The 19,868-nt window shown below is 42.5% G+C and overlaps 2 protein-coding genes across 3 annotated transcripts in view; both read left to right on the top strand.

The window, feature by feature from the left end:
* Positions 1-2,053: 2,053 nt before the first annotated feature.
* Positions 2,054-11,455, top strand: cercam (cerebral endothelial cell adhesion molecule). Of its 2 annotated transcripts, none has more exons than XM_062413615.1 (12): positions 2,054-2,644; positions 3,866-3,976; positions 4,915-5,032; positions 5,172-5,306; positions 5,399-5,603; positions 5,702-5,821; positions 6,027-6,103; positions 6,266-6,372; positions 6,584-6,716; positions 7,053-7,180; positions 7,944-8,147; positions 10,015-11,455. In XM_062413615.1, the coding sequence occupies exons 1-12, from the start codon at positions 2,442-2,444 to the stop codon at positions 10,217-10,219; spliced, it is 1,746 nt and encodes a 581-aa protein (XP_062269599.1). In that variant the 5' UTR covers positions 2,054-2,441; the 3' UTR covers positions 10,220-11,455. The 2 variants fall into 2 exon arrangements, with proteins under 2 accessions (XP_062269599.1, XP_062269598.1); XM_062413614.1 differs by having other exon boundaries at positions 9,985-11,455.
* Positions 11,456-12,934: 1,479 nt separating this feature from the next.
* sardh (sarcosine dehydrogenase) overlaps positions 12,935-19,868 on the top strand; it is a 33,521-nt gene continuing 26,587 nt past the window's right edge. The window contains exons 1-8 of the mRNA XM_062413300.1: positions 12,935-13,110; positions 14,494-14,684; positions 15,113-15,249; positions 15,497-15,675; positions 16,390-16,569; positions 17,493-17,616; positions 17,806-17,906; positions 19,582-19,686. Coding sequence (XP_062269284.1) covers positions 14,500-14,684; positions 15,113-15,249; positions 15,497-15,675; positions 16,390-16,569; positions 17,493-17,616; positions 17,806-17,906; positions 19,582-19,686 — 1,011 coding nt within the window. The 5' untranslated portion in view covers positions 12,935-13,110; positions 14,494-14,499. The remainder of the gene's footprint in view (positions 13,111-14,493; positions 14,685-15,112; positions 15,250-15,496; positions 15,676-16,389; positions 16,570-17,492; positions 17,617-17,805; positions 17,907-19,581; positions 19,687-19,868) is intronic.

Raw genomic sequence — 19,868 nt, 5'->3', positions numbered from 1 at the left:
ATTTTGTGGCTAATTAGCCTAATTTAGCTGATCGCTTGCAATTATGTCAACACGTGTTTCATTTGAACGATCATACAGAGATACGATGCACGTTATATAACATTATTTACATCGACAAATTGGTCAATGATGACGTAAACTCGGTATAAACAATTTTTCTTTTAATTTTATTTCTTCAGAAAACAAATCTGACAACAACTGTGTGTTTCTCGCTCTGGGCCCCGGGGCGTCTGAGGATCAGGGAGGAGGTTCAAGGTGGTCCCCAGCCGAAAGAATCTGAAGTGCACATTGCAGGAAATATGAATAAATTATGAATTAATAAGAGAAATGTGTTGACTGACAAACATGTGTTTGTTCATGGGGGTAAATGGGAGTTATCTCTACACATCCATCCATTGTCCATCAACAGTTTAAAGGACAATATCTTTTTTAACCCTCTGGCCTGATCAAAACTTTGAACCTCATCCTGCTGGATTTACCCACAATGCACCTGTGTGTTTCCTCCTGCATCCTATACTCAGCAGTGAACTGTGCGTTGTCCACAGAGCGACACCCAACACACTCAGGAAGCAACTTTGACCCTTCTACATGCAGAGCTAATCTTTAATCTTAACTCCTACTTAATGGTGCTCCTTGCATAAACCTCCACCAAGGCCCAACAGTCTTTAATCCAATCAAGCTGCACCATAGACACTCATCAGTCCTCTTAAATATGACTTCTTCTTTTCATCAAGATAAATAATTATTTCCTTGGAAAATTAGGGATGATCACAAAAAAATCCCAATCTCACAATTCTAAAGACAGACACAGATACTTCACTTAAGTAAAAGGGATAATACAACCATGTGAGAAACTTAATTGCAAGTAAGAGTCTTGTTTTGAAATCAAATTAAGTTGAAGTATATAAATATTTGAAGGGAAATGCACTTTTATTAAAGTAGCCCCTGATTCATTTATATTATCTTAATCAGCAGATTGACAAATCCATCAGTTATGAATTGTAATTCTAAACAATTAATAAGTATATTTATGTAGGTAAGAAAATAGTAGATAGCATTTTAGTCATTTTATTAACAAATTTAAACTACTTCATATACTGCTGGGAAACTCTATGCTATATCAAAGCATTATATATATTAAAATGCAATATAACTAGAATGATTTCAAACCTACAAAGGTTACTTACAAAGGTGTGTATATGTGTGTGTGTGTGTGTGTGTGTGTGTGTGTGTGTGTGTGTGTGTGTGTTTGTTTGTGTGTGTCCTCTCCATATGATTGTGATAAACCATCATGGTCCAAGGCCTCAGCCATATGCTCTTATGGGCCTTCTCTTGGATCAAACCCTCCCTCTGCTGGTCAGCCTCTGTAATGCAGATACCAACCATATGACGTAGTCCCACTCACCACTTCAAAATCTCAGACTTCATATCAATCAAACATGCTCCTTATGAATTATATGTCTTAGCTTTAAATACAGTGCACTCAGTGTATTACACCGTAATCGCGTGCACTGCAGGCTAAATGATTTTGATTTATCTGTGGACTAAAATAGAATATTGACTATATACTATATATATATATTTACATGTATATAATAATAACAATAACAATAATAATCATGAGAATCCAATTATTAATATTGCTACAACTACTACTAGTACAGCTGCTACTACTACTACTACTACAAATAATATAAAAATATTTGAATCTTGAATCTTATACAAGGAGTTAGGATCTTCAGTACTTTTTCAGCCCAAAACATGTGTACTTTTTGTTAATTTTTTTCAGTCAAAAACCTAATAGAAATGAACTAATAATACTACTTTTATCATTATAATAATACAATTATCATAACCATCATCATGATAATACCATTATTACTATGACTATTACTTTTACTGCTACCAATAGTAATAATATTATTAATAATAATATCAAGATTTTTAATCTTGAATCGATCTGAAGATCTTTAGTACTTTTTATTTTTAGCTTAAATACATGTGCCATTACTTCAGTTTTATTTTTTTCAGGAAGAAAAGAAGGCTGATGGAAGCATAATAATAACATAACAATAACAATAACAACAATAATAATAATAGTCTCTATGTGGTTTGCTGAGTGTCTAAACGTGTCTTTCCCCTGCAGGACGTGTCTCCAGTGTCTCGGAGGTTTTATTAACAGTCTCAGACACTTTTATCTTTGGATGAAAACTTTTTTCTGGGGCCTCGGGGCGTGAAGCGGAAGTTGGCAGCGAACCTCTGCCGGTTGACTTCGTGTAACTTCGGGAGAACCCGAGCGGCTTCGCACAGTAAGAAGGTGGAGTTGAGATTTTTCGTTTTTTGGGGGAAGCCCAGATTCCTCTCCCTCTTCTTCCTGGGACCGCCGCTGCTGACGCGTCCAGTGCGGAGCCGCCGTGTGAGTCCCGAGCGCCTCCGCCAACATGAGCCTGCTCCTGCTGCCGCTAGCGGCCCTGCTCCTCCAGGCCGACTCCTACTTCTCCGAGGAGAAGTATCCGGAGGAGTCGAAGGTGCAGCCTCCCACCGTGGTGATCGCGATCATCGCCCGAAACGCCGCTCACTCGCTGCCCTTCTACCTCGGAGCCCTGGACAGACTCAACTATCCCAAGGAGCGCATCTCCGTGTGGTGGGTTCCCTTCCCTGTCCCCCTGCCTTTTCTAATCCCTCTGCAGCAGCCGTTCAAAAGGTCAACGGCATTTAAATGAGTCTGTGAAAAAGCAGCAGCAGCTTTCCTTCTTCTCCTTCTTCTCCCCCTCCTCCTCCTTTCTTCTCCCCCTCTGTGCCTCTCTTTCAGCCCAGGCTGCCTCTCTCTCTATCTCTCTCCCTCTCTCTCTTTCTCTGCCACATTCATTTCCTTCTGTGGGTTGCATGGGTTTGTGTTCTGCAAAGTTGGTTCCAGCTCAAAATCCAGATGAAAACCCTCAAACTGACCGGTCCTCCAGTTGTTTACATCCCTGGAGATGATGTGTCATGGATTGTCCTTCATTTAAAAGCACCTCTGCTTGTGAATCCTTAAAAAAACAAATCCTCCAAAACTATGGAACTGACCCTGAAACTCCGAAACACTCCTGGTACTCTGGCTTTCCCTCAGATCCAGAGCCTTGTTTTACCAGATTGTTTCACTAAATTTCTTTTAATCTCATGATGATTTGATTCTGTTTAATGTGTTAATTACTTTGAACTGTTTATGGATTTGCTATTCTGGTCCTTTAATTACTTTGTGTTTATTCTGACAACAACTTTGCATGTGTTATTGTTTTGTATCTATCTTTTACCTTATTTGTATTTGTTCATCTGATCCTTTTTTAATAGATTTTTCAAAAGCACTTTGAGCTGCATTATATGTATGAGAAGCAATTTATAAAACAAACATTTATTAGTGATCATTATCATAATTGTTATTATTGTTGAGGTTTGATTTGTCAAAACATGAACTGTATCACTTGAAATGATCCATGATGTGGTAATGGGATTACTCTTAGATGTGATAATGCTTCTGTAGGTGATATGTTCATAGTAGTGTGTGCATATAGGATTTACACTTTTTAGGATGTATACGCTTTTAGATAGAGATATTCCGCTAAATTATTTTTTAAATTTACATTCTAGGCTTAGAATACCACTCAACAGGCATTATGGCAAAGATCCCAGTATTGTTCCATGTCTCTGTATCATCTACCGGTTTATTTCTCTTTGTATTTCTCTTTCTTCTTGTCATATAAGGTAAAAATACTCCCTACATGTTAAAGACCTGTACATCCTGTCCCCATCCCCTCCGTCCCACCGGCAGTAAAGCCTCTCACACCTGTGTTTGTTTATTTTAACCATCTGCTCTCCGGCTCCTCAGGGCGGCCACGGATCACAACACGGACAACACCACAGCCATGTTGAAAGAGTGGCTCACGTACACGCAGAAGTTTTACCATTACGTCGAGTGGAGACCCATGGAACAGCCCATGTGAGTACTTGAACTTTACTTACAATACCGATGTGATTCTTTAATAGTGATCATGAGCAGAACAAGCAAAAGACACAGATGCATTAATTGGAAGCAAGAGAAAGTAATACGCCTGGTGCCTCTCTTTTTATTTTACCGGGGCTGTAATGAAAGATTCCCTCAAGTGTCATACAGATAGCAATGAAATAAATTAAGCCCCTTGCTAATGGTGCAGCTCAGAGCTGTACTTGAAGCTTCCTTCTCGCTCATTCAGGCTTTTTATCCTACATGCACGGCAGGAATTTACTAGCTGACACTTTGATAGCCTCGCACTCTGTAGCTCAGCTATCAGCCCCGGTGGAGTCGCTCTGCTTTGTCTTCGCATAATGAGGAATGATGATGCGGCGCGCTGCTGCCTGTCCGGACGCGTCTGTCTGTGTGGACACCTGTCTGAGCCCAGGAGGCTGCTAGTGGGAATAATTTGTGTGTGCATGTCAATGATAAAGTCTTGACTCCACTAATCTGCTCCGTTACAGAACTTTTGTTGTCCATGTCGTGTTTATCATGAAGTATGATCCAGCGAATAGACTTTATACCCATATTGATTTGATTTGATTTACTGGATGTGTTTTTGGTATTTAAGTCTCAGTTTTTAAGGACTGTTTTTAGGTGAATAAACCTTTTCCCCATATCGTTTGTTCAGTAAACGTTCAGAAAACCTCTAGGCTAATTATGAGAGAAGGACAAATCAAAATGTTGATGCACGGTTTGATCCCTGTAATTTCCTTGGGGAAGTAATTGCCATTGAAGGATGTGCAGACAGAGAATAAATTTGGTGCGATAGAAAAAAGTGTTGGAAAGTGAGTGAATACAATATGTGCTGTAAAGCCCTTTGAGTGGTGGATAAGACTCTGTTGTATGTGTGTATACATATATTGTGTTGTTTATTTGTGTCTCAGGTCCTATGCAGGAGAAATGGGTCCTAAGCACTGGCCCAACAGCAGATACGAGTACGTGATGAAGCTGAAGCAGGCGGCACTGAACTTTGCCCGGACGCGCTGGGCCGACTACATCCTGGTACATGATGGAATAATTCATTATTCATATCGTACAGTATCTTCATTCATTGGTTTTGTTTCCTCCTTCGCTGCTGTTATACACCATCCCTCTCTCCTGTTTCTTCTGTCTCCTCCGTCTCCTTGCGTCTCTGTGTCAGTACGCTGACACTGACAACATCCTCACCAACCCAGAAACACTCAACCTGATGATCGCAGAGAACAAGTCGGTCATCGCCCCCATGCTGGACTCTCAGGGAGCCTACTCCAACTACTGGTGCGGCATCACTCCGCAGGTCGGTGTCGACCCGTCGGCAAGTTCAAATCTAAGAAACACTTCTCATGGACACGTGTGTATATTTAAAGTTATCCCACTGCACCTCTTCAGGGATACTATCGCCGAACAGCCGAGTATTTCCCCACCCGTCAGCGTCACAGACTGGGCTGCTACCCGGTGCCCATGGTCCACTCCACCATGCTGCTGGATCTGAGGAAGGAGGGCATGAAGAAGCTGGCTTTCTTCCCTCCTCACCAGGATTACTCGTGGCCCTACGATGACATCATCGTGTTCGCCTTCTCCTGTCGAGCTGAAGGTTTTGCTTCTGCTATCTAACTTTCACCCTGTTAAATGTGTCCAAAGGGGAAAACCAGGATTTCACACAGTTAATGTCTCGTCTTCGTTGCTCCTCAGAGATACAGATGTACCTGTGCAACAAGGAGCGCTACGGCTATCTGAACGTCCCGGCCAAACCTCACCACACCCTGGAGGACGATCGCCTCAACTTTGTTCACGTCCACCTGGAGTCCTTGAGTAAGAACAGACTGAATTCACTACTTTTTCATATTTATAAACTGACAGAGGGTAAAAAATAAACTAAGACGAAGACTGAAATCATATATACCAGCAACTAATCCGTGATTTGTTTCCACGTGTTTAACTTATGTTACTTTAGCTTTATCATAGTTTAGATTTTAATTTCTTGTTTTCTAACTCATGCCCCCTCTTTGTCAAATAGTTGATGGTCCTCCCATGAAACCGTCTCGCTTTGTCCACGTGTTCCCCAAACAGAGAGACCTCATGGGCTTTGATGAGGTAAAATATATTTCTTACTCACGACTGGGTAATGATGTGAGCATGTGAGGAGTATGAGCTCCATCCATTGTGAGGATGGAAGTGAAAAGATGTCCCTGGATGAGAGGCGTTTATAAAAGAACAGCATGAACAGTGGACTAACACTTGACCTCCTCGTCCCAGATATTCCTGATAAATCTGCGGCGCCGTCAGGACCGCAGAGACCGGATGCTGTTCTCGCTGAACGAGCTGGAGATCGACGTCAAGGTGGTGGATGCTGTGGATGGAAAGTAAGTGCAGCACTAAATAGAGGCACGACGCCGAATTGGCTTCGGTGGAAAGTGTGTTTCGAGTGTTTCCACGAAGGAAAAAGAGATACTGAGAGAAAAAGGCAGAAAAAAGGAAATTCACCACAGGAATATGGTTTTCCCTATAGTTTCATGAATCCTTAATCCTTCCACCATGATTGACATAACATATTGTGTGTGTGTGTGTCTGCAGTGCACTGAACAGCAGTGACATTAAGATCCTGGGTGTTGACCTGCTACCGGGCTACTACGACCCGTTCTCCGGACGCACCCTGACCAAAGGAGAGGTGGGCTGCTTCCTCAGCCACTACTTCATCTGGAAGGAGGTGAGCGGATACACACGGTTCACAGGCGGGTCTTTATGGACATGACCGACAGCTGTGTGTAGGGATTAATAAAATGAATGGGACAAAGAATTGGATTCTGCTGTGGGGATAGGGTGTAGTAAGATTATATGGGCAGATAGATTTCTTTCTTAATGGCATTCATTGCGATCCATGACATTTTTAGGTTTAAATAAGTTTGATTTAAAGAACCAATACTAAGGTTTTGTGAAATAGATGATATGCGATTTAATTTGAGTATATTTACTAATTGCTTAAAAAAGTTTGGATCCTGACATTTGGACGTGATGTGTCTTTTTTGTTCTCCTCCCGTCTCAGATGGTGGACGAGCAGATGGACAAGGCGCTCGTCCTCGAAGACGATGTCCGTTTCCAGGCCAACTTCAAGCGACGGGTCCTCAAACTGTTGGAGGAGGTGAAGCAGGTGGAGCTGGACTGGGACATCATGTAAGACGTCCTCTATTCCCCTGTGCAAGGATGGATAATATAAGGTTATGTGAATACAGGATCCTCAGTAGTCAGAAGAAAAGTCCAAGTTCAGAGATGCAAAACCAATCAGTCATAGCTTATTTAAAGGTCTAAATATTTAGCTGAGTTGTGTACTTACATTTATTCTCTGTCTGGATGAGGGTTTCCAGTCATTTAACATCCTGATCTTAAGTTATAGAAACAAGCAGCTCTCCCGGGACGTCACGTGTCGGCCAAACAGCGTCCGTGGAACAGCGAGTTTTAAAGTGAAACCGTTTTATTCAGTGTTTTAACTGGTTTAAGTCACATGGTCCTTTTGTTATGTAGAGTAGGAGACTTCAGCGGATAATTCAACCCTAATTAAAAAGCTCAAACTCCAAGGGGATCCAAATCGGGAGAAGCTGAGTGATGAAGACATTAAACTCCATATCCTGTTTTTCTTAGTGGCAGAAAAATACACACTGTGCGTTAAAATAAACCTAAACAGTCTCAGGGGCTAAACAAGTTCAGTTTCTCTGATTTTAGACTTTACAGAGCATGGATATAAACTTCAGACATGCTAAAAGTGTTTTGAAAGTATCTGCAGGAGGCGTGGAAGTGCACCAGCTTGTTGTTTGTGTGTATTTTTGTTTCCATAACTTTCTGGAAGTAGTCACGACACATGTGCACAACAAATGCTGCAACAAACAAAAAGAGCTTCATTCCTTCTCCTTCTTCTTTCCCCTCCGTCTTTCCGCTGCAGATACTTCGGCAGGAAGCAGGTGAATCCTGGGAGCGAGAAGGAGGTGGAGAACGTCCATAACCTGGTGTACGCCGACTACTCCTACTGGACCCTGTCTTATGCCATCTCCCTGCAAGGAGCCCAGAAACTGGTGAACGCTGAACCGCTTTCCAAGATGCTGCCTGTGGATGAGTTCCTCCCCATCATGTATGACAAGCATCCCAAGTACGTGTGAAAGCAGCTCTGAGGCCACCGGCAGAAACCGGCTCCTTTCTTGTACTGGTGCATTTACACCTCTTACCTTTTCTTATCTTGTTCTAGTAACTCTTGTTCTTCAGTGGCAAAGCTTGTCTCTCTCTCCGCCCTCGGCCCCCAGACACATAAAGTTAAAAACAGAACTCCTGCATACTTTCCTTATAGCTGCCTAAACTTGTATGCATTCTATATATTTAACCTTTTATTGAGGAATAGATTAAAGAGCTACAGGGAAGTCTGTGGTTCCTCTGAGAGTACAGTCATAATCTCTATATTCAAGATAGACAAAGAAACCACATTTCTACATCTCTATTCTTTCAGAACTTTTTTCTTTTTATGATATGCAGGTTTCTTGGCTGCATGTCTCTCTGTGAGTGATTGTCTGGACTTGGCCGTGTGGACGTTAACTTTTGTTAACCACAGTGTGGCTGCCAGACAGACGGGAGTCAGATGTGTTTGTGGCAGACTTGTGCTGAAACTCAAAACATGTTTGGGGTATTTTTAGCCATGCTTGTGACTTGTCTATTGGATGGATTCTGAAAAGAATTTGGTTAATTCACAAAGATATCCCCATCTTTGTGAAGTCAATGACTTAATCCCAAACATCAGGTCAAATTTGGATTTGTCTAAAACTTTGATGGACGACATGACAGCTCCTCAGTTTATGACCTGCAGTATAGGTCATAAACCCCGCTTCCTCCATGGAACTGATTCGTCATTGGTTGAGATTGTGTATTGGTAGGACCATGCTACTGTGACCCCTCCTCCTGATCACTATTGCAGAGACAAAAGCTGGGTTCCAAATCACCCACTCATCGACTATTCCCTACTTCACTATATAGTGATAACCACATAGAGTACAACATAGTGAGCTCATAGGGAAAGACAAAAATGCTTACAGACACATTTTGTCTGTGTTGAATCTATTCTCCATCTTGTCTCCTTCTTTTATGCACATTACGTGAACAACAATTCAATGTTGTTAGTAAAAGCACTTAGCTCCTCTCAACAGTCCCACTTTCTTTCTTTCATAGTGTTTTGCCTGGTCTCATGAATCCTTACCCAGATGGTTGCACATGTAATCTCTGTTTATCTTTTGTTCCTAGTTCATCATAAAGACATTTTGCCAAATTGTTTTTTAATTTAACAGCTGCATTTTAAAGTGATTCTGAGAGTCTCAGTCTTTTCCCAACATGCCACAGTGATGATGGAGCCGAGTTAGTCAGACACATATGAGGGGCCTGCAGAATGTAAGAGATGAAATGGACCTGCAGGGTCTAAGGGGCCTGCAGAATGTAAGAGATGAAATGGACCTGCAGGGTCTAAGGGGCCTGCAGAATGTAAGAGATGGAAGGGACTGTAGGGACCGAGGGGCCTTCAGAATGTAAGAGATGGAATGGAGCCCCTGCAGAACGGAGTCAGGGCAGTGACGGCATTCTTCATCATGTGTGGAAAACTGGCCTGAAGCCAAGCCACTCTCTCTATTCTCTGTCTCTTTCCCCCTCTCTCACCTCTGTGATTCTAATTCAATATGCTTGACTGGTCCTCTAAGAATGCACAACTGCAGACCACACATCAGTCCTGCTGTCGTCCTTCAAGCTTAGAGTAACCGAAAAACAGCAAAACGATGTATTTGAAATTAGGTTCAAAATAACCAAAATATTAAGGATTAACAGTGAATTGTGGGAAAAATTGCAAGAGGTGCACTAATAGTAAATCGCTGACGCAATTTTTCAAACTGTTATAATGATTTATAGCCTCAAATGAAAGCCATGTGATCTCTAACCACTGTTTTCTCTCTCCGCAGTAAGGTCTACAAGTCCAATTTCCCCAACAGGAACCTACAAGCCTTCAGCACACGCCCCCTGGTGGTCCAGCCGTGCCACTACGCCGGGGATCCCGACTGGGTGAGCGACACGGAGACGTCCACGCTGTGGGACGATGACTCCGTGCGCACAGATTGGAGGGGCTCCCACAAGACCCTGAAAGGGGCGGCGCCGGCCCCCGGGATGCTGTCAGCTGCCTACAAGGATGAACTCTAGTGCGGAGCTGATGTAGCTGTACAGAAAGTGGAGGTCAGGAGGTCAGAGGGTCAGATGCCGGGAGGAAGGAACTACACCCAGACTTTATTTGGAGTCGACTCTGTGCTCTTTGTCATTTCACCTGGACTTTGACCTTCTCAAAGCGTGTAAGCGAGTGTACGGCACAGGAGGATTCTTTTTATTTAACGATGGGTGTTTGCATCTCAGCAAATCAGATGCTTGAACTTGCACGACCGATTTCTCTCGAACAATCCGCCCTTTAGATATTTTTTACTTTACTCAGAAGATACATTTTTAATATTTTGAGCGTTTAAGCAGTTGTATGGCTAAGAATAGTGTTTTTTTTTTTTTACTTGAATGTGTGCCTGTGTGTTTGTGATGATACATGTTCATAATACCAATTACAGAGCTTTTAAAACCGGAGAAGCGGTTTTTACAAGACTGAGGCTCCAGTAGCTGCACTGTTCACAACCTCTGGCAAGTCTGGACCAAAGTCTGATACTGTCATCGCTATGATTTCTTCTCTGTCGGTTTACTCATTTCTCCATTTGTCCATATCTTCTTATTTGTTAAAGTCTAATGCAAACGTGGACTGATTGATCCCATTGAATTTATCCCGTTGGCTTCATGTGACTGTGTCATTGGTACAGACTATATGCAGGAAGTATTTAGTTTGTGAAGCCAACACATTGAATGTTTGCATTTGTGCAATCTAAGCTTTTAAATATTGTGTATTTTTGATATCAAATCATTGCTGCATCTTCTTTTTAAAAAGTGTGAACTACCCCAAACGTATCGTAGCAGCTGTCTCATGAAGCCATCTTGAAACACAGCCTATAACAACCTTGTCTTAGCTTCACTTTGATCCTCTTCAATCAAGGCATGTGTTGACACTCGGTGGCTTGTAATGCTGATGTCCCTTGTGGATTTAAATTACAGCGAACGAGTACATTCATGTTTTTGCATTTCCGATGATCTGATTTCCTGTGTTCGGTTTCGGTTTGCGTATGTTACTCCTCCTGCATCTGTCTTAATTTATTTATTGAGCTCTTCTGACGTGGTCGACAGACGAGTCGCTTAACTTTATGAACGTGTCATCAGAGTGGAATGTCGTTCCTCCAAAGGCCCCTCTCTCTGTTGTTGAGCGATACAATTGTATATTCAGACTTTATAAAGATAGGATGTGATGATATGTGTAGAGCAACTTTTTTAATGTTAATAAAAGTGAGATGTTGCACATTCTCTCATCATCTGAATACATGTGCTTACCAAAGTCTGCCACAAGAGGGTGGAATATCGTATTTCATGCAAGAACCAGGAGGATGTGCTGAGCTCATGTTTCCTGGACACATTCACATTTCCATATATGCTATAAAAACCTTTATTTTATTCATTTATTTTAATGATTATCTGTGTGATCCATATTTCAAATTAAAGTAATGGCAAACATTGGCTTAAACTTCCGCAATGCACAATTAAGTCAACTTAAAACCTTAATGCAATTCATTGTCAAGTATATATATACTGTAACTATAATTTGATCTAGGTTAGGGTTAGGGTTATTGCAGTTGAACAAGTCAAACCAGGACATCTGTATATAGCCCTTTAGTGTGAAATGTTTTTGTGATGTAACGTCTCCTTTAATTCTTAGTTGGTTTCTCAAGTCAAATGCAACATGGAGAGTGGGCTGTGTATTTAAGACTTAAACTCACAGATGATACCATAAGAATGTCTTTTAACGTCAGTACATTATTAGCATATGCAGTTGGTGCATGGTGACTCACTTTGGTCTAATCCTTATTTCCCTTTACGTCTCCACAAACATTTGATATGTGCACGAGGCAGAGACACACATTAACCCCTGAGCACAGCACAGCTGTCTGCACATGCATCGAACCAGTTATGTGACCTAATTCCTCTCTGGAAAACTTTCTCTGGAATCAGAGTGAGTGGAACACACACTGTTTACACGCCTGTTTACGTGAGCATGCTACACTAGAGAGACTGTTTCTTAACCACATGTATTCCAGGCCCCACAGTTCAAAGGTTGATGGAATTAGATTCAGCTCCTGTCCAGTTTGAGGCTGTTTGACGGGACTGGACAGAACCTGTCCCAGGGCGGGGGACACAGACTCCGCTACTCATTGGCTGCTGGTTTGGAGGTGGAGTTTAATGGGGTCAGCTTTGCAAGATGAGAAACTGCATATGGCCCCGAGCATAAGGTTTCATAATGCTGAGGGTCTTCTCTTTGCACCATTGATTCCCCCTCTGCAAGATCACCATAATATCTCTCTCACACACACACACATAGGGACACGCACACATACACTACAACCATGATCACTCTGTGGACCTTGAGGACTTCAGTGGTTTTAACAGCTGCTACCTCATATCCCCCAAAACACACACACACACACACACACACACACACACACACACACACACACACACACACACACACACACACACACACACACACACACACACACACACACACACACACACACACACACACTTTCCCCTTTTCACTCCAAATACAGTTTATCAAAAACAATAAATGCAGTTAAAAATCTGAATTTAACATGTCATGATATCATCAAGACTGACTGATACATATCACTACCCAGAGATCCGTGTGTGTGCACTGGTCTCAGCTGCAGTGTGTGTGCGTGTGCGTGGGGAGGAGGAGGAGGAGGAGGAGGAGTAAAAACAGGAACTACCACAGCAGCTTCTTCATCTCCCACGCTGCACTTTTTAAAAAAGGTTCGAGCTCTCGGCCATTTCCCCCCTGTAACTCTGCAAACTGTTCTTCTCCTCTTCCTCTCCCCCCTCTTCCTCCTCCTCCTTGGATCGGGTGCGACCGGGTTGGTGTGTGTCAGCAGGAACCGAAGGTAAACTGTGCAGATCGAACCCGAGCTGTCACGCAGCAGACTTACAACACGAGGACGCGTCTGAGTTGTGTGGGTTGGGTTGTTGTTTCGCGTGAGATCAAATGCTGCGTTTAATGCCACGTTGCCTCGTGCAGCTGCTCGCACTGTTGTCTGTTATTCTGCCGTGTGGCGTTCAAGTGCATGCGGTGGAACGTGTCACTTTGTTGTATTGCGAGTTTTGTTTATTTCAGGTGTCGTGAACATGTTTTGCAAACTTTGCAGTGCAGGGGGTAGTGTGGGTGACGTCATTGCAGCTGACCTGTCAGTTTGTACTCTTCATGTAACTCCTCATTTACTTAAACTAAATGTTGGTACATTTCAAAGTTGGGGCTGCAACAGCTAATCTATTTAGTCGACTATAATCGATTTAAAAATAGCTGGCATGATAATGATATTTACAACACCGTTCTGAAATGGTATCTGAGTCAAAGATATGTATAACTTGATTCATGACCAGTCAGAATTAAATAGTAGGTATCTGAAACTGGAGTCATAGTAATAATTAAGTTGCACATGTCTGTTATACATATAGAAAGAGACTACTGTCAAGAACACGGATAAACTGCTGGTAAGGGTAAAACAGCTTTTGACTTTTTATCTGATTAATAATTGATGAATCTAAAAAATGATTGACAGATTAATCAATTTTAAGAACAGTTGTTAGTTGCAGTCCTAGACATTATATTCTTTACACTCTTTGGATGACAGACTTGAGTAAGTGGCAGCGCTTCACTGCATGTGTGTAAGGACACGATAAGAGAACATGAACTTTCAGCCACCACCAAAATATAGTTTTTTTGCTCAGCGTTGACCAGGCGTGACTCGGTGTTAGATACTGTGGGAGCAAACTTACAGGATTCTCATGTGCAATGTGATATGTTGTGGGTCCATGTGCATAAAGAAACTCCAGCATTGACGTTGCCATCATACTTTTCCCTAATGTCTGCTCGACATGTGCAGTTAGTTATCAGAACAAACTACTTGTTTTATCTTTTTTAGTGATAATGGGACTTGCTGAACCTTGTTCTCTGTTGTCTTTTGGGTTGTGGGGCAGGGGTTTTCTTACTGGACCTGGAGATTAATCCCATTATCTGACATTTCTTGAAACTTATATTGTACCTAAATTAATGCATAACTCCATTAGGCGAAAAAGTGACCTGAACTTTCGATTTTAAGTGTGACGTTGTTTCTGCGTCACCTAACAAATGTGTCATGTAACAGAGGAAAAAATGGGTATATAAATAATTTGAAGAACTAGTTCTTATTCTGTGACATTGCATATTTTGTGAAACGTCTCTCCGCTCTGTCACACTTTATCCTCCTGTTACCTCTGACTGTCCACAGGTGACCATGGCCTTCCTCTGGAGCGCAGCTCGGCGCTTGGTGTTGGCAGCGCGCCCCCCTCTCTCTCCTCTGTGCCGGACGAGTGCTCGGGCCTACAGCTCGACGCCCACCCAGGAAAAAAGTGTCCCCTACGAGAAGACGCTCCAACAGAAGGCGGGAACATCCTCTGGTCCCACTAAACCTCTGCCCAGGTCAGCTCAGCGGATGGACGGAAGGAGAGAGAGCTTTTATATTACCATAGGATGATTCATGAGGAGGATTGTGTTCACAGTGATGCAAAGTGATGGATCAATATGTGGTTATGATTATGGACTGGTTAATGAAGGACTAATGGTCACTGAAAGATAGTAGAAGTTCTGAAAACAGACATTTAATTGTCAGTTTAACAAAATAAAAGATAATTTTGAAATAATGGCACCTATGGATACAAGTAGTGATATTATTAATTCAAAAGAAATTAGAGCCCAATCAATATTCTTTTTTTGATTTCAGGTGAAAAAAATACTTAGGGATATCAACATATTCCCTTGAATATCAGAAAGTATCTCTAAGTGGCGTCGTCCTTTTCTCACTTTAAAAGTCTTGCCTCACCTATAGCTTCTCTGTCACCCGACCTCAGATCAGCGGATGCGGTGGTGATCGGCGGCGGCAGCCTGGGCTGTCAGACCATCTACCACCTGGCCAAAATGGGAATGACCAACGTGGTCCTGCTGGAGAGAGACAGACTCACCGCGGGCACCACCTGGCACACTGCAGGTAACCAACTGCAAGAATAAGGTGTGAGGAGTGTGTGTGTGTGTGTGTGTACCTGAAATAATACAAACTGAAGTGCATCCAAAGATTCTCTAATTATTGTCAAATGAAATGGTGGCCAAACTTACCCTGAACCAATACGCCAATTTAACATTTTTCCCTGAATCCGTCCCGGACTGTCTGGCTCTGGTCGTGTATCCAGATACTGCACATTCATTATTATACACCGGCTCATTTGTCTTTTCACCAGGCCTGCTGTGGCAGCTCCGGCCCAGTGACGTTGAGGTTGAGCTCCTGGCCCACACCAGGAACGTGATCAGCAAAGATCTGGAGGAGGAGACGGGCCTCCACACGGGATGGATCGAGAATGGAGGACTCTTCATCGCCTCCAACAAGCAGAGACTGGACGAGTACAAGCGCCTCATGTCGGTAAGAATGGAGATGGGCTTGTTTTGGCCACAGGGAGGAAAGGTGAACTGCTTGGTGGGGTAAAGAGATCAGGTTCATCATGGGACACACGTTTTTTGTTTGGTGCAAGGGTCAATTTGATGGATAGGACTTTAAAATGTAAAGTTTTGAAAACTGCTCATCATTGCACATGAGGAGAAAAGTCTTTGTTTACCTTGATTCACATGTTGCATGTTCAAAGTTCAGCCAGAAAAAAAAAGGTAAAATGTCAACACCAACGACTCCCAGTTTAGTTTTCCTCAAATGTTTCACTTTGAAACACAAAAAAATCAAACTCTGACGCAGGGTTGTGTTACAGTAATGTATGTGATTCCAACTTTGATGCACACATCCACTGCTGAATCTTTGTTCTGCTTGAGATTAGACTAGTTCAAATGAAATGGTTGAAATTTTTACTTAAGAAAATTTAAATCCAGAGATGTTCATGTTGTTGAAGGTCCCCACTGGTATCTCCAGGGCAGCAGCTGCAGTGAAGTTGTGAGGATCAGAGTAAAAGTGCGTTTCTGGCAGCGATGAATGAAACAAAGACTAAAGTTGAAAATGATTAAGCAAATTAAAATCTGTTAAATTCATTAACTAATATTTATCAGCATCAGACGTGGTTACTTGAGATGAATCGATCCTTCTCTGTTAGGACCTGAAACACTGAAACGTGTCATATTATTTTATTTCTAGCTGGGTAAAGTTTACGGTATTGAGTCCTACGTGCTGTCGCCTGCTGAGACCAAGGACCTGTATCCTCTGATGAACGTGGACGATCTGTACGGAACCCTGTATGTTCCAAAGGACGGCACCATGGACCCGGCCGGCACCTGCACCACGCTGAGCAGAGCTGCCACAGCCAGGGGAGCCAAGGTACACTGCAGTGATACACTAACTAGCTCTTTTCTGGTTGGACCATGAATAGGTTGTTCTAAGCAACACACATTCTGGTTAGTGAGTCAGGTGAGCTGCTGCTGCTGTGTTTGTGTGTGTGTGTGCAGTTTAAAAATTGCATCCTTATCTAAACAAGAGAATCTATTAAAGATGGTCATGTCATTACCTTGTGCACAGCTAATCATTCATTGCTGTTTCAAAGAGACTATATTTCCTCTTAAACCTGCCTGTTTATGATGGTCCCTGTCTACTGTAATTATCTTAAATAATGAATAAACCCAATAGAAGCAGTTTCTCAAAGGAAATGTATTTACATAAAAATAATATATAAGAGAAAATGTCGGTTTTGCATAAAAATGTTTAAGACAAGTGGTTGTACTCCTAAAACGCAGCCTAGAGAATGATGTATTTTACTATTTGGCTTTTATTCATCTTGGAGGCAGCTGCTGTTTGCAGGTTGATCAGAATTCAGGCCATGAAATAAAAAATAAAAACTGTCGTAAAATTAACAAAGCTACCAACAGGTTTTCAATGAAGTCCCAATTCAATTAATTAGCCTCACAAAGCTAAAGCTACTTGAAGCCACTGAGGCCATGTGATCATAGTGTGTATTGTTATGTTGAAATGATGAAGAGCTCAGCCAACCTGCACTTTACTATTGAGCCCTTTGCTCTCAGAGAGTGATTATGAAAGTATCAATAGGAATATTAAGTACTACAAAAATGGTGTCATACCACTATCACAGTATCACAATATAGACTATAAATCTTTTCACATGTTCCCATCTTTTCAGTGGACAAATTTGAAAAGGGCTTCACAACTTGTCTGCCAGGGTGGAGCAGCCCAAATACCGTATCTCCATGTTGCATGAGAATAACTCCACCTTTCTGTCTTAACACTAGGTGATTGAGAACTGCCCTGTGTCTGGCATCACCGTGCACACAGACGACTTCGGGGTGAAGAGGGTGAGGGCGGTGGAGACCCCCCACGGGACGATTGAAACGTCTTGTGTGGTGAACTGTGCAGGTGAGACTTACTTACTCATCCTCCCAAGACACAAAAGGTTACAGCTGACGAGGAGTTTGGTTTAGTTAGAAATGGAAAAGAAACATTGAGCTGTGCACTGACAGGACACAGTTTGTGGAAGGTGATGTTAAAGCAAATTCCTTCTCTCCTGGATGCAATATGATTTTTGTCTCCGTTTGTTTCTTGCAGGTGTGTGGGCCCCCAAGCTCGGGGAAATGGCTGGAGTCAGGGTTCCTCTCGTGGCGATGCATCATGCCTATGTGGTGACAGAGAGAATTGAAGGCATACAGGTAAGACCAGCCACCACCTGTCATATCTAAACAAAACATTAAACCATGTTATTATTATTCTTTAATGTTATTATTGCTGCTTTGTTTGAAATACGCCTAGTCAAATGTCGACTGTAAGATTTAATTGTCCCTTTAATTCCCCTTGGAGACAGATATTCTTCCCTCTGTATGTATTACTTTCATGTGAACAATAGGGGGCACTATGGCCACAGAGATTTCAGACTGTGTGTGTTTGTGTGTGCGTGGTGTGATGAAGTGTGTTTGCTTGTTTGTGTAAGAGATAGAGGCAGATTGATTTGTTTGAACACATAAATGTCAGTCATGTGTTCGTATTCAGGAGCATCAGTGAGGCCTGTGTGTGCAGCTACACTGCTCGTAGACATGATCCACTGTAATTGTGACCGTGTGTGTGTATGTGTGTGTGTGTGTTGTATTTATTGAGTGTACACATGCATGACTGTGCTCATCCTCTAGAGGCTGGTGGTTTCAGACGGGCTGTCAGAGCTTCCCTGTGTTATGTAGTTTAAGAGCAGCTTAACCAGCATTACTGCTACATCATGCACACTGACATTAGCCCCCCCCCACACATGGAATGACACACTCACACACTGGGATGCCAGGAGGAAATATGTTCCCATAATGCCGTGCAACTTCAGATCAAACCTGCCTCGCTGACTGCAGATCTGGGGGTGAATCCTTTAAGTTGAAGAAGGTAGCCGGGGCCAGCTGATGGTAGCCGGTGTTTGCTTTCATCTGTGTGAGCACATGAAGGACAGAATGTACTGCAGTGCTCAGTATCGATCACATGGAGGAAGCTGCCTGGCTGAGCCACGCTGAGCCTGCCAGAGAGAAAGGAGCAGTTTGGCTTTCATTAAATGTGTTTGGTTTTTTCCAAATGTCAGCTCGCTCACTGGTATTTTGGTTTCACTACCCAGAGCCAGTTGACTTTGGCATGAACGGCTCTCAGGACAGGATGAGTACAAATGGCACAACATCCTCCAGGTGTCACTTTTCATCGGACACTTCACTTGTATCCACACCAGGGTGAATGTTTCCCTCTGTTGTGCTGTTGAAAGAAGATTTCATGGTTTGTCAGCTGCAGTGACACATGGATAAAGAAACCCAGAGGCTTGTTACGTTGTGTCATGGTTTGTGCCGCTGGTGCTGTAGATTTGAATGTTTTTTATGTCACACACTGTGCTGCTTGGTGCTTTACACAGTGTGTAAAGCACCAAGCAGCACTGAATACCAAATCAGAGTCTGAGTCACAGCTGCACATTGTCTGCACAGGAGCCATAAAGTGCTCAATCTGCATTTTGCACTGCATACTTGTGTACTTATGTGTTTAAACCGGGATCAGAGGGAAATTGCATTTCCCATTTCACATATGTCGGAAGTGAAATAAAGTGGACTCTGACTTAAATGATATAATGGAAACACTATTTCCTGACAATTTTACTTTTTAGTTTAGTCGAGAATCTGGTTCAAAAAGCCAACAAACATTTGATGGTATGGTTTCATATGTGTTAAAGTCTGACTGTGTGTCTCATTATCATAAAGTTCATTCTCTAGTAACCGAGCTCTTTAAAGCTGACAAATAATAAGTGAAAACTCCATTGTCCTTATCTCTACTTGCGTATTTCTTGTTTTGATGCTTACCCTTTCACCTTTGCAGAACATGCCAAATGTCAGGGACCATGATGCATCAGTGTACCTGCGGCTCCAAGGTGACGCCCTGTCTGTGGGCGGCTACGAACAAAACCCCATCTTCTGGGACGAGGTAAGCTGGGGTGTTAACTAATGATCGACCAGCTCGTTCTCGGTCAATGGCGACTCTGAAACCTCTCCTCTGTGTGTGTCCGAGTGAGACGTGACGTGAATAAACTTTAATCCTGTTTATATAGTTCTCATTCTCTCTGTCAGTTTGACCTCGTCCTGTTTTCGAGCCGGTCTATCTTTCCC

The sequence above is a fragment of the Platichthys flesus genome, chromosome 19, assembly GCF_949316205.1.
Source record: "Platichthys flesus chromosome 19, fPlaFle2.1, whole genome shotgun sequence".
NCBI lineage: Eukaryota > Metazoa > Chordata > Actinopteri > Pleuronectiformes > Pleuronectidae > Platichthys > Platichthys flesus.
The sequence above is the reverse complement of the archived record's forward strand: the minus strand, read 5'-3'. Positions and strand labels throughout refer to the sequence as shown.

What these genes read in the sequence shown, in the direction of transcription:
- cercam (XM_062413614.1), top strand. Translation starts at nt 2,442, where the DNA reads ATGAGCCTGCTCCTGCTGCCGCTAGCGGCCCTGCTCCTCCAGGCCGAC. An exon ending in AGACCCATGGAACAGCCCAT is followed by an intron (nt 3,977 to 4,914) that starts GTGAGTACTTGA and finishes TTTGTGTCTCAG; the next exon opens with GTCCTATGCAGGAGAAATGG. An exon ending in ACTACTTCATCTGGAAGGAG is followed by an intron (nt 6,717 to 7,052) that starts GTGAGCGGATAC and finishes CTCCCGTCTCAG; the next exon opens with ATGGTGGACGAGCAGATGGA.